Below are 16,746 nucleotides of genomic sequence, written 5' to 3'. Positions count from 1 at the left end.
TCTGTGCTAGGAACCTTTGGAGAAGGATGTTTTTTATTTTCCTCCCTTAATAGGAGAGGCGCTTGGTTCTTGAGTGAGAATCTACTGTGAGTAACTGCTAACAGCCATGCCTACAGCGTCCCCCTCAGGGAGAGAGAAAATCCATCAGTGTATGAGCCAGACATGGACGGATTGTCGTTAAGAACCTCATAATTTCGCTCCCAGCAATTCCACTTCAAGCTCCACATGTGTACCAAGATGTGTTGAGGTAAGAGAAAATTTTAAAAAATATTTGGAAAACAACTGGAGGCCCACGGGGAGCGTAAATGTTGCTGTCTTGATTCAAAGCTTACTGTGCTTAGCTTCTGAAACACCGAAGCTAAGCCTAACTTCATAATAATAACGTGGCTCTTCATACTGTATTAGGTGTTTCATAGGTTCATGATTTTAACAGAAGCTTAAATGGAATTTATGCTGTTTTTTAATTGAGGCAGTGAGGTTTCACATTATTTTTGGGAAGGAAACATGCAGATCTAACAACCCTGGCAGCAAAGGGCAGGTGGAGTTCCAAGCTATACCTTTAAGAATATAGTAAATCATTTCTTTTAACAGTGATGGGGGATTTATTTGAAAAATTGTGTTCATTTAAAGTGTTATAAAGTCATTTATATTTAGAAAGTAATAATTGGTTGTGCGATCTGGTTCAGAGGTGTAGCAAGCTGTGTTTTCTATTGGAGAAGCTGTGGTCATATAGCCATCACCCTCCGGCTCACGGTCTGATTCCGTCTCCATTATAGATTGTTGAGGGTTCTACCTCTGACATCACCACATGGGGATGGGTTTTTGCTAGCACTAGATCAGAGTGCTACCGTGGAGCTTCTCAATGTAGGATATTTGTTTTAAAAATAAGTATATTTGAACAATTAATTGATATGTTAATAATGTTAAAAAGGCACTAAGCTTTACCTGGGCAGCTATTTGTTCAGTTTACTTTTTTTTGCTGTTATGGTTAAAAAAACAATAACGATTTAAGTGAAAAAAAAGCGTATTTGATATACAAATGTTCGTATTTTATCACAGTCTCGGTCGAACGATCCCCAAAATATCCATTGAGAGTTTACCAAAAGGATTTCTACACCTGAAATAAGGGAGGAACTTCCAACCGAGAACAAAAGGGGGACATTATATTTTTTCCTGCAACCCCCGTCCAAATTCTGATCAATCACACAACTGTTGTTAGACACAAAACAGTTGAGTCCAGATGTTGTCTCAATACCTAACAGTAAGAACCACATAGACAGAGCAGCTTTTGGAGCAAAAAGAAGATTTTCGCATCTCTGGGAGTAGGTAATGGCCTTCAGAATAAAGCTCAAAGCTACTTAGAGTCTGGCTAAAGATCATTCAGAGGCCAGCTGATTTGCTTTCAAAAAAAGACAAGCTATCCAATCAAAATCAAGTAAAACTCGCATTCGGAAACAAACTAACTGCTCTTTGTAGCGGCGGTTGGCAAACAGTTGTTAGTGTGCATTACTGCCACCTTCTGAAATAGAACGTGAACCAGAAAGGAATCTCTATATGTTCCAAGAAAAAAAAATGTAATCCTCTAAGATTCAGGTTAACGTAAATGTACCTGATAATTAGCCATCTCAATCAGCTGCTCCATGTCCTTGTCTGGGTGCCTCTGCTTCAGCTCCTTCAGTGTCCTCGCCATGTCTCTCCTTGCTTCATCATCCTCATCCTTTCCCCCCTCTACCATCATTCCTCCGTCCATCCCACTGTGGCAGTTCAGAGCAATCTGTCCATCTAGCTCCAGCATATCCATCTTGGTGAATCCACCTGGACCCAGCGCTCCTCCACCTCCATCCATGCCTCCGATCCCTCCATCCCCTTCTGTCTCAATGATGATACCGCGGTGCTTGTCTGCACGGTAACGCTTGCGGACATACTTGTAGAAGAGAAGCCGTCGGTCAGCCACCCAGGCTTGTACGACGCAGAGAGGGAAGCAGAGGAAGGTGAGTACAGCCTCCCACACCTGTGGAGGAAAATAGAATGGGTGAAGGTATTTCTTTTTTAGTGCTTTCCACTTCCCTTTTCCCAATTCTAAACCTGCATCCTTACCTCAACCTCTCCAGGTGAAATAACACTCAGAATCAAATAGAGCCAGATATAGGCAAAGACACTCCAAGCTGCTGTGACAAAAAACACCCGAAGGTGTTTGATCTTTCTGGTCTCTCCGTCGGGAACCACGTACACGCAGAGGGCAATGATAATGAACATGTTGAAGGCGGCGCTGCCCACGATTGTACTAGGACCAAGTGACCCGGCCTCAAAGCCGTGACCACAAACCTGCAGGTAGGAGGTTAAAATAAATCTGGTTATCAATCCCGTTTCTTATTGCCTGATCTTCTGTGCAGCTTTCAGCCACATCCTGGACTCACCTCAATAACAGACAGCAGAATCTCTGGAGCACTCGAACCCAAAGCCATCAGAGTGAGATTAGAGACAGTTTCGTTCCAGATTCTGACCGTGGTTGTTGTGGTCTCACCGTTTGGCCTTTTTATGGTTATCTCTTTTTCTTGGGATGTTATGACCTGAGGCAAAAAATGATAACAACAAAGGGGAGCAAAGGCTCAAAAGGAGTTGGTATAAACAAGTTAACCATCTTACTAAATATTTATTTTTCTATTGCTAGACAGTGAAGATCAACGAGGCTTAAAAGACTGACGTACCTCTATGGATGACATGAACCGGTCCGCTATAATACTCATGCCCAGGAACATATAAATAAGTGCCACAAAGTAGACAATAGCCCGGGCCACTTTATCTCCCACAGAGGGATTCTGGGGATTCCACACAGGAAGTACGACTCCTGAAACACAAAAATTTAAATTGCCTTTTATTGTCAGTCAAATGATTGTAATCAGTGCATTTACCTGTAGCCTGCAAATGTGATAGTCCTGAAGCACAGGCAGTGGCAACACAACCTTGATATCGATCTATATGTCTAGTTTGCACAACAAAGTAATTTAAAAAACAACACTCAGAGTTTAAGCAAGATTTACCAATGAGATTAGAGAACTGACATAATCTAACAATTAATATCTCACTAACAGAAATATATCAAAATATATAGTTTTATTTAAACATATATGTATATTAGTGTTCCTTTAAGCCTCATAATTATGATTAAACCAACTGAAGATTCCCAGGCATTTAATATTGAATCTTGTTAAAGGTGACATTTTTGTAAACTTCTAAAAAGTATGAGGATCTTTTTAGCCATATATATATATATATATATATATATATATATATATATATATATATATATATATATATATATATATATATATTAATAAATGTTTTTAAGATCTGAAACATTTTAATATGAGATTAAAAGCAACACCAGAATAAATCTGATGTGCTAAGTGCTGCACACATACATAAAATAATACAGCATAATCAATTCAAATGGAGAGTAATGTTGTTTAAAAATAGTTTGGTTACAGGTACAAAATAGATGCATGAGTCCAAAACAGGGATATAGACTGGCAGGTGATGAATTTATCAAAAGCTAAATCAGATATTGAAACATTTTGAAAGGAGCTGAATTTTAACAGTGATACAAGGAACTAAGTGGGCTTTCAATCTTGAAATTTAATGAAGGACAATTCAATCTGGGTTCCAGGACAGGGGCTTTTTAGTCTGCAGTGAGAAATGAGAAAATCTCATACAAAAGACATTAGACAGGCTGTTTATAATCATACAAAAAAAAAAAAGAAGCATGACCTGACAGTTTCTGCTGGGTCATTTAATTTTACAACAATAATAATATTAATAAAAAACAACATTAATATGTCAGATTCATGCTGTGCACCAAGTTTTAATCAGATATTTCATTGTTAGCAGCTACAGAACAAATTAGCTTTGGTTTCATTGGGATGTAAAACTATTATCACATTCAGTCAATCAATTCTAAAATTGTTAGATTAGGCAAATCTATGAATCATCAGCACAACAGCACGTTTCTTCATTATAGCCGGTTACCAATAGAGTAAAATTGGATATGAGGAAAAACTGGAAACTTTAAAAAAAGTGTTTAAATATGTGCTTATTTGTGTCAGTTTTTCCATTTTGTACAAAAGTGAAGTTTCTAAAACGATACCCCACACCCACCTTCCTGACAGGGGTCTCCACTGGCCGTACAGTTCCCTGAAGAATCTGCATGGACTGGAGCAGGGCAGGAGAGTAGGACAAAGAGGGAGGTGAGGAGGAAGAAAAGCGAAGACGATGAAGAACGGGATGGCTGGAGAGAGATGAAGGCAGATGTAGGGACGGACGGTGCTGCAGGAGCCATTGTTACTGAGGAATCCAGGCCTTGGATTAATTATCCCTTTTAGGTCAGCTCAGAATCAGGTAAGGTCCACAACCTGTAGGATGACAGAGAAAAAAAGAAACCTCTTTAAAAGGATACCTTAGTAACCGTAAAAGGTGTCTGTAATTACTGCTAAACCCAGATCTAAAAATGTCTCGTTAAAGTGAAAAAAAAAAAAGCCCTACCGCTAGACGGCATTTAAAAATAAAGACTAGTTCAAATGTGATTTAAGGCGGATTCAAGCACATAAAATGAAAAAAGCAATAAAAGCGGGTCATTACATGAGAGGAAATTAGAGAGATTCTTTAAAGGTGATGTAAACTTCATTGCACTTTTGGCCTACAGCAGAAAAGGAGCTGCAAATAATAACGATTTGAGCCTTCAGTGGATTTGTTCTCCCTGAGGTCCTGAGAAGCACTGATGAACAATAATAATCCTCTCTGTTTCTACCTCAGACCAAAACAGACAATAAAAAAATTATACTCTTATGTTTTTACAGTACAGCCATGAAGACTGTTTTAAATTGTGCTATTATCTATATTATCGCAACATGTGTATAAAATCATATTGAATTTATTTATTTACCATAAACAGTTTCAGGAAGTGTTTAGATACAGTTTTTGTATTTTACTAAGGGATTATATCTATATGCCTAATAGTGTATATGACTTACCACAGTATGAATAAATGGACTGCAGTGATTGCAGACTCATCCTTTCATACAGCAAATTTTAGTCATGATTATGATGAAATCATATTCTAATATAATTTTATAGGTTAATCAGCAGCAAAACAATATTTTAAAACAGACTAGAGTAGTTGAACAAACACTGTGCACTATTTTTATTAAAAGCTGTAACATAAAAGGAAGACTCTGTCCAAAAGGAATTGCTTATTTCTTTTGGGCAGGCATTGCCTACTAGAAATAATAATGAACTTTACCGGTAAGCTGCACCACAAATGACTTTATTCTATATTGCCTATACGATATGTCCTAATCCAATATATATATTGGATATCAAGCCAAACAAATAATATTGGATTAAATTGGGCTGTACCTAAAATCTCCTATGTTACTATGCTAGTGATAAAAACACTTTGCTTCTGTCTAAAGTTTATTTAGTTTATTTATTTAGTTCAATTAATGACTTTTGATAGGATGGATTTAAACCTCCAGCCATTTTGCCAATCAGCTTCTGGAACAAGATCACTAAAAATATGTCTTTTATATTCTTATGTGTGATTAGAATGGCTAAAGAAAAAATAAAGAGTGGATTTTTAATTATTTCAATATGATATTTTTGAATTTGGGTTTCAAAAACAGAAAAAAACAACAGTTATTTTTTTTTTGAAGTAGTAAAAGTAAGACAGACCATTGGCTGCAGCTGGCATGAGGCAGTAGACTCAGATAAAATGATTAAAAACTCCTTTTAAGGTGTTATAGTTTGTTGGTTCGCTTAAGTTTTTAGACATTTTTTAATTCGAAGGAAAGCTCTTCCCTTGCAATCAGCTATCCCAGAAAGGCACAAAAAATATGGTATTTTCCTACAACAAAAAAATTTAAACAGATCACATAAATAAATTATTGTGGTGTGTTTACAAAAAGCAGACAAATATCCCTGATGGTTGAAGTACATTTTAGTTGGAATTCAAATATAAGGGAAAGTTTTTGTATTTTTTTTCTCTGCAGACTTCTTTTATTCCGTTTGATATCTTCCCACACCTAAGCCAACAGAGTACAGACAGAAAAAACTGTGAATTAAAAAAGAAGGAGCTTTAAAATTGATTTTTCAATAACACCATAACGGCCTTGAAAATGGCCTATCATGTGTGATTCTTTATACACAGGTCATTACAGACACACATGTCTGTGCAGACAGCAGTTAATGCTGCAGTTGGTTTATGTAGGATAGAAAGCACCAATCCAAGCTTTAGACGCAACTATCAAAAAGCAACATGTTTCCTTAGTGGCCTTTCATTAATCTGTGGAAGAAAGGGAAGTGGAACTGTTCAAACTTTGATGCTGGGTCAAATCAGGGCAAAAAACTGTTCATAACCACAGAAATACTGACAAAACACATTTAGAAATGTTGTCTCTCACTTCCCTTTTGACATAATCTGAAATACACTCATATTCACTGGACACAAAACTCCTTTCAGAAAAAACTCAAAGTACAAATGACCATGCTTAGTCATCTGTGGTGACATTAACATTGGGTCACTCACCCTGTCCTCGTCTATGTTCAAGGGTCTTCTTGTTCTGACAGCAACCTGTCACTTCAATGCTCAAGTCACTTCTCTCCTCTCTACTCCATGATGTATCAATGCTCCTATGAGGGCTCTTCCTTTTCCTATCTCTTCCTAGATCTTTGCTTTTCAAGTAAAAGCATCCCAGGCCGCAAAAAGAGATGTCCCTTTTCTTATCAGCACACCCAGCCCAAATTTTTTCAACTTCCTTAAATTTTAAAAGGTAAAAAGCAGCGATTATCCAAAAAGAACTAAAGTTTAGCTTCTTGGAAACAATCAGCAGAAAGGAAGTGATGAAAAAAGTCTCTTGAGCTGTATTATGTGTTGTTTTGGGTTAAAGATCATCTGTATCAAGCAGCAATAATTAAAGGCATTATCAAAGAGTAAGAATAATATCATCTAGTATAAATAGATAAAAATTAGCCTTCTCATTAAAAAGCTAAATAAATAACAACAAAGCCATGCCTTTACTGAAAAAGCACAATATACCTTCTAGAACTATAGACAATATTTTGAGCAAGTCGTGCATTTGAATATTTCAAGTCGTCTGCACTACTGAAACATACTTTATTCGGGCATTAGCAACAAAGCACTTTCACAAATTATTTTTAACGGGCACCAAAAAACATTAACACAACACCCCAGTCCTTATGTCTTTGCACTGGCTCCCTGTTAAGTTTAGAATTGATTTTAAAATATTGTTTTTTGAGGCTCAGCACCTCAGTACATCGCAGACCTCATCCAGATTTACTGTTCCCTGCTTGGTTTGAGGTCTGAGGGCCAGCTCCAGCTTGTAAATCCTTTATATATATTTAAATGAACAACCACTTGATCAACTCTAATAATTTGCTTTTTCAAAAAAAACAAAACAAAAAATGTTTCTTAGTTGTTTAAGTCTAATAAAATATTCTGAATTAAATGTCAATAGGATGTCCAAAAACATCCTCTTCATGTCCTCAGGTTTAGATGTAACACATGTTAAATGCTACAGTAAAGCATACTTTGCATGTTTTCAATGTGTTCCACTAGTTCAAAATATACAGTATTTATTGCCCAATTTGTAAAAAACATTGCATTTATTTTGGAAATCAGATCAAACTAAAGAGAAAAAAGAATTTGTCTTACTAGTTTGCTTTAATGTATCTCCGAAATTGTATTTATAAACACTTAAAGGGAGAAAAAGGGCTCCTACTGTAAGGCCTGGAGAGATTTATTTCAGGACTACTTTGAAACATCACAAGAATGTATTGCAGCTGGTAATCAAAATATGCATGAATCAAACCCTCTTTTTAAGTGTATGAAGATATGATGTCTGAACATAAAAAGAGCAATGTTTGACATTAGTAGGTGTTCTAAAATAAAGAACTAGAACAACAAACATTTTTATAACTTTGTGAATCAGAAAGAAAAACCAGAAACAAAAAACAGCTGGAAGACAGGATGGAGGCAGACGAGGAGCATATTTACATCCACAGCAGAGCAAATCACACACAGGCTTTGACTTTATTGAAAGCAGTAAGAGCACTGACAGCAGCCGTCAATTCATATCAGCTAAGCTGTACCTCATTGCTCTGCCTCTGAACCAGCACACACACATTCTCACACACCCCCGCAGCCTCAAAGGGCTCGTGTCTAAGGGTTAAATGACATTTCCATTCTACATGTTTGCACAAAGTCAGATAGTATTTATGCTTTCACTTACCCCTCTCCTCCTCTACTCCATCCTTCATGGGTTTCATGTCTACAATATTGTGATATTAATAGTACAACACTTGTGTATTTCTTCCTCTGCCATTCGTCAGGAGGCATATATACCCAACAGTGGTAAATAGATCCGGATTTATGAACCCTCTGAGGGGCTACAGGAATGTTTTATTCATTGATTTTTCTGTTTAGGTTTAAATCTGGGGTCATTTGGTTTTAATGGACCATTTTCAGTCTGATTCATTTGTCGCATTTAAAGATATTGATTTGACAGACTGCAGATGAGTGGAAAATAACTATGAGGGTTATAAAATTACTGCATATTTCTTTCTTCTCGTTTTCCATACAGATGCATTAATCACCTAAATCATACAATTTCCAATCCTAATACAGCTGGACCTTGATTTGTTGTCATTTGAGACAATTTAGACAATAATTAAAGTCTAAGACCCCTTGGTAGTTCAGTTTGCTCTTTACAAAACTATTATATAAAACTATAGTGTTAAATCTGTGTATCATTTGTTCTTCGGGTTTTCTGTTTCAGAATAAAGCGAGAAAAAGTTAATAAACTGCCAGTTATTATGCATATCATTTTTATGGTTATTATACATAATTTTTTATTTCATTACAGTATGTTTTCAATCAACCCAAACATGGCGAACATTTCCATTTACAGGATGTTGTTGCTAACAGTTCATAAGATGCATCTAGTCTATCTTTATGTTAAACTGCTAAGGAATTTGGGTCCAATTCCAGCTTTCCTTACCATGGCAACCCCTTACCATTTCCTGTCTTCTCTTTGGTGTCTAGACTTCAAAATAAAAGCAGACATGGAACGTTATGATCAATGCACAACACCTCATGTTAGAGTCCTGTCCAGCTCCATAACGATTTAAGCATAACTGATTTCAGATTGGATTTGTTCACTATAAACATCTGTAATCAATGCAGAATAGTGTCTAAGTGCAGCCATCGCTTGTGTCTTAAGGAATTTCTGTAGTCTTCCTGCTAAAAGAGTTAAAGTGACAGCAAGTATGCCATTTTTTTAAAGCACATGGTGGCTATTGTTTACTTTGCATTTTCTAAATGTTTAAACTCCTAATCTTTTTAGTTATAATAACTCAAAATAATTGATTTTGTTTATTTATTTTTGTTTTCCAACCCCGTCTGTATTTTTTAACTTAAAGATGCAACTATATTGATAGCTTTTGATATGATGAATTTTTGTGTGTTGCGTTAAAACAATTTCTGAAAAATCCATCGCTATCACTGTGAATAAATAAAAAAACATTCAAATGAAAAATCATTCATTTCCTTTTTAAGAAGATGGTTAAAAGAAATATTTAAACATAGTGATTTTTTAATTATTTCAATATTATTTTTTATTATTTAGGTTTCAAAAATGGACAAAACAGATAAAGCAACATCTGTTCATTCATGAACGGATGGGAATCTAAATTATAATGCAGACCTTACAACATTGCATAGGAACCGTGGTTTACTGTATCTTCTATCTAAATTTATTAATTTAAGATCAAATTTATTTTAACTTTTGAATTATTAAAAACAATGCCTTTTGTCTTCTTGCACATTTTTACTCTGACTGAGCTACGGCAGAATTAAATCCAAAAATCCCATCCACAGACACATCTTTAGTGCACATGTTTAATGTTAGTGCAGATCTCTTTCTGTAGAATTGCATTTTTGTGTGTCAGACTCTGCATGGTGTGAGAGAGAGCATGGACATACAATCACTGTGCGTGCACGCAAAGCCATGTACAGCTGACTGATCATCGGCTACACCCACTGAAGCTGCAGGCTTGGAGCAGAGGGGCAAAGGCGTCTTAAGGGTGATGTATAGCAGTTATAGAGTTTGGATGTGGGTGGAGGAGATGCAACGAGGAAGCCAGGCAAACCCAATGGGGAGCAATTATTACTGGAGGAAGAACAAATTAAGAACAAATTACATTTGTCAGTGGTATTTCAGGAGTTGTTTTGTTTTTTTAGAATTAGTGGAACAATTAGCAGGTAGACAGATCCTTTGGTGGCAAAATGAGGTACTTCATTTAGACGGGAAGCTTCAGGATTGGTGAATTAAACCTCAGACATTATATAAGAGATGTAAAGAGATCAAGAACGTATTTCAGCAACTAGATGTAGAAGGAATGAGCGTGTGTGTGCCTCAGAGTTTGCAACTATCCAGAGGCTGAAGAGCTGATGAGATGCATAATTAGGCAGATTTAAAGGCGATAGTGAACGCGCCCCACTGGGCCGAGGATACAGCTGTCCAAGCATGTTAGGCAGTGCTGCAAAGTGTTGCGTGTTCTTTGGGACACAGTGGACATTTAAGAAAAGAAATAAAGACCAGTGAAACCAACAGTTTCATGCAGAATGTACAAAATTTTGCGCAAATTGAAATCTGAAGGCATTCCTATCCATATCTATGCAGTTGCTTCATGAAGAAAGCATATCAGTCTTCAAGACGTGTTTAATAAAATTTGTTATATAAACCTTTAAGAGGTTAAACACTTTTGGATTTTATCAGAGGTATATCACCTACATTTTTATGTTTTAATAATTCCATTTAGGCCCCAAATCAACAAGAAGGTTGTACTAAATAACTTGTAGTAAATGCTGAAATGCTAAAAAAAATTATGCATATCAAGGCCATATGTATTCACTCTTCTGCTCTCACACAGGGGTGAGCTCAACTAATATCCCATTCTTAACACAAGTGGGTTTAATGTGGCCAAAACTTTGCAGCTTTAATAACTGTATTCTTCAAGGTTTAGAAGTGTTGCATTTGTAAGCTTGACACTGGTGTTAGATGAGCAGGCCTGGTTTGTAATTGCTACTCTAAATCAACCCAAAACAAATTCTTATAGAACTATACCAATCTGTTTTTTCACCAAATTTGCTAATAAATGTCTTTATGGAGCTTGGCCAGTGCACTAGAGAGCAGTTATGTTCTATTATATTTAAATAAAAGGACAGTGCATGTTCATCAACATTAGGGCTGTGTAAAAAAATCGATTTAATCGATTTTGAATTGATTCCTTTACATTTTTGCAAAATCGATGTCTAGGAAATGAGATTCGTTTTATAGTGACGCGTGTGACGTTAACATTCAAATGAGCAGGAAAGATGCACTCAAGATGACTTCAAGCCAGACAGATGCAAATATAGCCAATAGGTTGACTGAAGACATTAACAAATGGGGGCTGACCAGCAAACATCCTGTAGTTGTTACAGACAATGCTGCAAATATTGCTTGTACAGTGGAGATAATGCAGCTCATGCATGTCTGCTGTGTCACGTCTGCTTGCTCGAGTGAGGCTTCACTTTTTCACTTTTCACAAACAAGTTTTCACTTTTGAGACAGTTTTGTTCACATCTCAAGTTTAAACTGTCCGATTTACAAGTTTGCACTTTGCTTTTAATGTGACAGGAAAAAAAATAAAATACATGAGTATTTTCAAACACAGATGAACCACTTTCATTATTGTAAAAACAGATCGAATCAAAATTAATGGATTTAGAACTGTATGAATCAAAATCGAATCAATTCAGGACTTTGGCGAAAATACCCAGCCCTAATCAACATGTAAATATGCCAGAATTAGTCCTAAAGTCTACGTTGAATAGGAAGAAGCAAAAAGATACCAAACAATAACACACTAGACTAAGGGTCACCAAGGGCCCTCATGGACCACATTGGTGGCCATCAGCTTCTTCTAAAAACAGAAGAACTCACCTGTGGACTATGTTTCTTATTTAGTCTATTCCTTGCTCTTGATTTTTAATCCTTTATAGCAGAGGTCTTCAACAGGGGGTCTGCATGGGGGTCGCGAAAGTCTTGGTTGATTACTTTTTTTTATATTCCCTCCTGCAATTTTTTGCACTAATTAAAATGTCTTTAAATACACATTAACTTGAATTCAACACACTGTATTAAACAGATAAATGGAGGCAGAAGATGTCTTTCAGTCATCAATGCACACATTCAGCGACACACAGGAGCGCTTTCAAGCTGGGCACCGTTTCATTCACAACACCTGTCCCATCAACCAGGAATCAGAATCAGAAATACTTTAATAATACCAGGGAGAAATTACTTTCGTTACATGACTCCATATGTAATAGAGTGACCGTAGGACCAGTTTGATATAACACTATTTCATACAATATATATAATTAGGGGGTCCCCGCTCCATCTCGCAATCAGTTTGGGGTCCTTGGCTTTGAAAACGTTGAAGACCCCTGCTTTATAGAGCATTTTATTGTATAAGTTATATAGAGCATTTAAGCACTTATAGAGATTTCAAAATGACAATATAAAAAAGAAAATTAGACATAGGTATGAACTTCAGTTGAACCCCTCCAGTTCAGTATTAGTAGCCCTAACACCTAACACCTTCCAACGACTCAGTGCCCAATAAGAAGCTCTAATGCTTAAAAAGGTTGGTGACCCCTTAACTAGACAGAAGACATCAATCAAAAAGCAACCAGTAAAAAAAAGAGAGAATAAAAACATCAAAAACACTGCACAGGATGAGAAATACTGTTCCAAATGTTAACACGGGGAAAAACCATCCCTATATTGTTCCAACAAAGTTCAGATCATATTTAAAATGTATTTTCCAGGAGTTTTGTTTCTCATCCAGACTGCAAATGGACACAAGGACACACCATGGTGAGTTTGTAGATTTAACAATAATGATATCCACACTAGGATGACATGACTTGAAAATGAGGAACAAAAACAGGGAATCCAACAATCACTGAAAACAAACAGAAAGTTTTAGTAGTGACAGAAACTGGTGTGACTAAAAGATGAAACAAAAGAAGCAGAAGATATCATGAACACTGTCAAAAAAGAGTAGTTCTCCTCTTTCTAAACCTCTAAACCCAGGCTGATCTATTGAACTGCCAGACAGAGAAAAAAAAGATTTAGTCCAGCTGTGGTGAGGTTTTATACCACTGCATCAGACACTTTGCATTACACTAGGTGATGTAAGGCTCTGATGCTCATTCAATGAGATGCATCCCATTAGGCTCTCTAAAAACTGTTCTTAAGGCTAATCTAAAGACCTCATCAACCATGGAGGCGAGTGACTCTGCAGATGGATAGCAAACATTCGACTCTGGAATATTGAGTAGTGAGGTATTTTCATGACTGGGCTTATAGAACAGGTTGCATCCGGTCATGGTACCATACTGGGATTTCCAAAAGTATTTCTAGAGTCCAACCGGATGCCTAGGAGGATTTTATTCGCCTGTCACCAAGAAAGTGATTTTAATAAATTCAATCAAGTGTGTGTGTGTGTGTGAGGGGGCAGCCAATAAGTCAGTATCATTCACTGTGACTCTCTGGTGGTATATTAATGCAAATCCAGTCTAGTCTTTCTTCTTTCCAATGAAAAAGAAAGATTGATATTCAGACTCTTAGCTTAAGGTTGGGACTATGCGGTGCTATTTGCAAACACCAGCCACCCTAGAGTCAGTTTCTTTCCCTAGGCTGTCTCTGATGAACGCCTCACAACATGAGTAGTCAGCTGGTAAACAACATAAGCTTAATGCATCATCAACCTGCCTTTTTGAATTTTCTTAATACAAATGAAAAACACTGAAAAGAATGGCTGTAAATACACTTACACTTGCATAGCATTAACTTTATCCATTGTTCTAATTCCTAATGAGTTTATTTAGGCATAATTAATATCTCTGAGCTCTTTAAACCAATTGCATATTCCGTGTTTCTGCAGAAAGTGTTTGCCATTAAAGCTGACTCGAATCTAATGTCTTATGCCATGTTTGTAACTATTGCTGTTCTGTTGTTAGCCACGCTAGTAGCTTTATTATATATAACAAACTGAACCTATGAGAGACCAAGTGTAGGCCATAGAACAGTGGCTAAACACAACTGCTCTTTCTCTGATTCTATAACCTCTCAGTTGAACATAAACAAGAAAGCAATTAAGAGTCATGCATGCAACATAAGGAATAAAGCACAGCATAGATGGACGCATGAGTCATTAAAAGCAAAGAAAGTCAAACGATTCCTCTGGGCTGGGTCAGAAAGAGTAAGGATGACCCAGAGCGGTGCGGTTTGTAATCTCACCATTTAATTTTAAAACTCTGTCTCTGTTTGTCATACTGAACAAAGTGTTTCTTTGTGACAATAAGTCTAAGGACAAGCCTCTTACTCAGCCTTTCATTAAACTTTTCTTAAATTCTTCATCTCCTGTTATGCCGGATTAGATAAAGCGTTTTGTTCTTGAGGGCTTTAAAAGTGTTGCTTTTCTCCCACTCTGCCCCTCTCAGCTGCAAACATTTTGTGTAGGCGAAGATTTCTGTCAAATGAAGTTAAAAGGCTGATAAGAGGAGATGAAACAGGATATTATGATGTTGAATGTTTAATCAAACCTTCAATTTGAGATAACTTATTTAGTGGAGAAAAGACATTATCACACATTAGATAATAAATTCAACACAGAAATTAGGGCACCCATTATAATTCCTCAAACATAATTGTTTATCTTTTTTATTACCAAGGAGGTTATGTTTTCCTCCAAGTTGGGTTATCTGTTTTTGAAATAACTAAAAAGGTTATGGACAGAATTTGCTGATATTTTAAGTAGGTATGCACCAATCCGATATTTTTATCGGTATCGTTCAAGATATAAGGAAGAAAAAATAGATCGGTATCGGTGACAATTGACTCAATATAGGGATCGATCTATTCATTCTAACTCTATGCTATGCTGTGCCGTCATGCGGCAGCACAACAACAAAACACGGCCATATTAGGTGGTTTGAGGTAGTTAAAATAAAATGTTTTCAATTAGAAACCAAAAGTTTGAATTAGTATTTCAGTGCAATTGTATGCACTCTAATGTCTTTGAAGGTAGTTTAAACATATACATGAAATATATCATGTATCCCAATGTAGCCCAAATATATTGTGATATTAGACTTTTTTATATTGCCCAGCCCTAAGTCAAAGTTGAACTATGATGTTCTTGGTTTGGCACAAGTGCGGATTCACAAGAAAGTGTGCTGCACTTTGCTCTGCCAAAAATAAACCATTAAAAATAATGATTAATTCTGTATAAAATTCCCTTAAGGCTTCTTTGGATCATTATGTATTTACAATGCAGGGACATTTTAAGGTAAAATCAGGTAAAATATGCATGAAAAATTGAAAACTGCTTAACTTTAGGTTCTTTAAAACATTTTACCAAATTAAAATAGAAAGATGTCATCAGACAAAACCTCTATTGAGCTTTGGTAATGGTGCACCAGATGTCCCTCATGCAATCTGTGAAAAAAACAAAAGGTTCTGCCGATTGGATGAATGGACTCAATTAAGTGACTGTTTTTTTTATATTCAAAGTTATGTTGAAAGTAAAATTTTCTGCTGTGATATCTTATGGCCAACTTTATCTCTAAACATCTTTACTTTTTGTTTATATGCAGCGTCTGTTTTTACTATAAGTACTGGTGAATGCTAAACCTAACCCAAACCAACACACATGTTAACCAGGGGGCACTAAAGTGAAGAGAATCCTGCGTATTTATGTTGTATTTTAATTAATAAAAAGAGGCAACAAAGCTTCTATTTAAGATAACCATTGACATCAATTGGTTTGATCTTTTGTTAAAATGCTTGCTCATATATTACAGAATCATTGAGGGTGAACGTTTTGCTGTGACACAGATTCATCCCTTCATCCTCCCCCAGGCATGTTTTAGCTCGATGAACTAAAACTCTTTCATCTTCTTCTCCGTTTCTTTCCCTTCGGCATCACCCCATCTGTTCACATCGCTCAGCTTTCTCTGCCACTCCTCTTCCTGCTCCTTTTTCCCATTTTATCCACATTCTTTTTTTACCCCTCTCTTTTTTATCCAACCCTCTCTTCGTGTCTGTCCCCTCTCTTGGGCAACATAACAGCAATGTTCTTGGAAAAAACGGCCAAAATAAATCCCCTGGTCGCTGGGCTTAGGGAAAAGATTGTCACACGAATGAAAAGAAAAAGAGGGTAAAGAACAGGAGAGAAATCAAGCACATGTAGAATAATTGGAAGCTGCTTTAATCCCTCTCCCTGATCTTTTTTTTTTTTATCTGTCCATAATGCAGCAACAAGCACACACAGTAGATACGACACGTGGCTTTAGCTGCAAGAGAGTATATAGCTGCAACTCTTTCCTCTAACTCTGTTCTTTATCTGTTCACAGTGAAAGGAGCACATCCTGCTTTGTGTGATAATACATTTGGTTGGAGCACAGGGGTAAACTATGCTCTTTAAGGCAGCAATTTCTAACCATTTCGTGCTTCTACTCTTTAATTTTCAGTTTAGATACAACTAAAATCATCAATCGTTTGGGCTGGGCCTCCATCCCTGGCTATAGCTATATATATATATATATATATATATATA

At 36.5% G+C, this 16,746-nt stretch overlaps 1 protein-coding gene across 2 annotated transcripts in view; it reads right to left on the bottom strand.

Annotated features, from left to right (window-relative positions):
* LOC107084154 (sodium/calcium exchanger 1-like) overlaps positions 1-16,746 on the bottom strand; it is a 132,263-nt gene that overhangs the window by 64,790 nt on the left and 50,727 nt on the right. For both annotated transcript variants that reach the window (XM_015373855.1, XM_015373856.1), the window contains exons 2-6: positions 4,156-4,409; positions 2,709-2,848; positions 2,418-2,570; positions 2,098-2,325; positions 1,610-2,011 (exon numbers count right to left, since the gene is read on the bottom strand). In XM_015373855.1, the coding sequence (XP_015229341.1) occupies positions 1,610-2,011; positions 2,098-2,325; positions 2,418-2,570; positions 2,709-2,848; positions 4,156-4,336 (1,104 nt within the window). In that variant the 5' untranslated portion in view covers positions 4,337-4,409. The remainder of the gene's footprint in view (positions 1-1,609; positions 2,012-2,097; positions 2,326-2,417; positions 2,571-2,708; positions 2,849-4,155; positions 4,410-16,746) is intronic.

Source organism: Cyprinodon variegatus, unplaced genomic scaffold, assembly GCF_000732505.1.
Source record: "Cyprinodon variegatus isolate N-32 unplaced genomic scaffold, C_variegatus-1.0 Scaffold93, whole genome shotgun sequence".
Taxonomy (NCBI): Eukaryota; Metazoa; Chordata; class Actinopteri; order Cyprinodontiformes; family Cyprinodontidae; genus Cyprinodon; species Cyprinodon variegatus.
The sequence above is the reverse complement of the archived record's forward strand: the minus strand, read 5'-3'. Positions and strand labels throughout refer to the sequence as shown.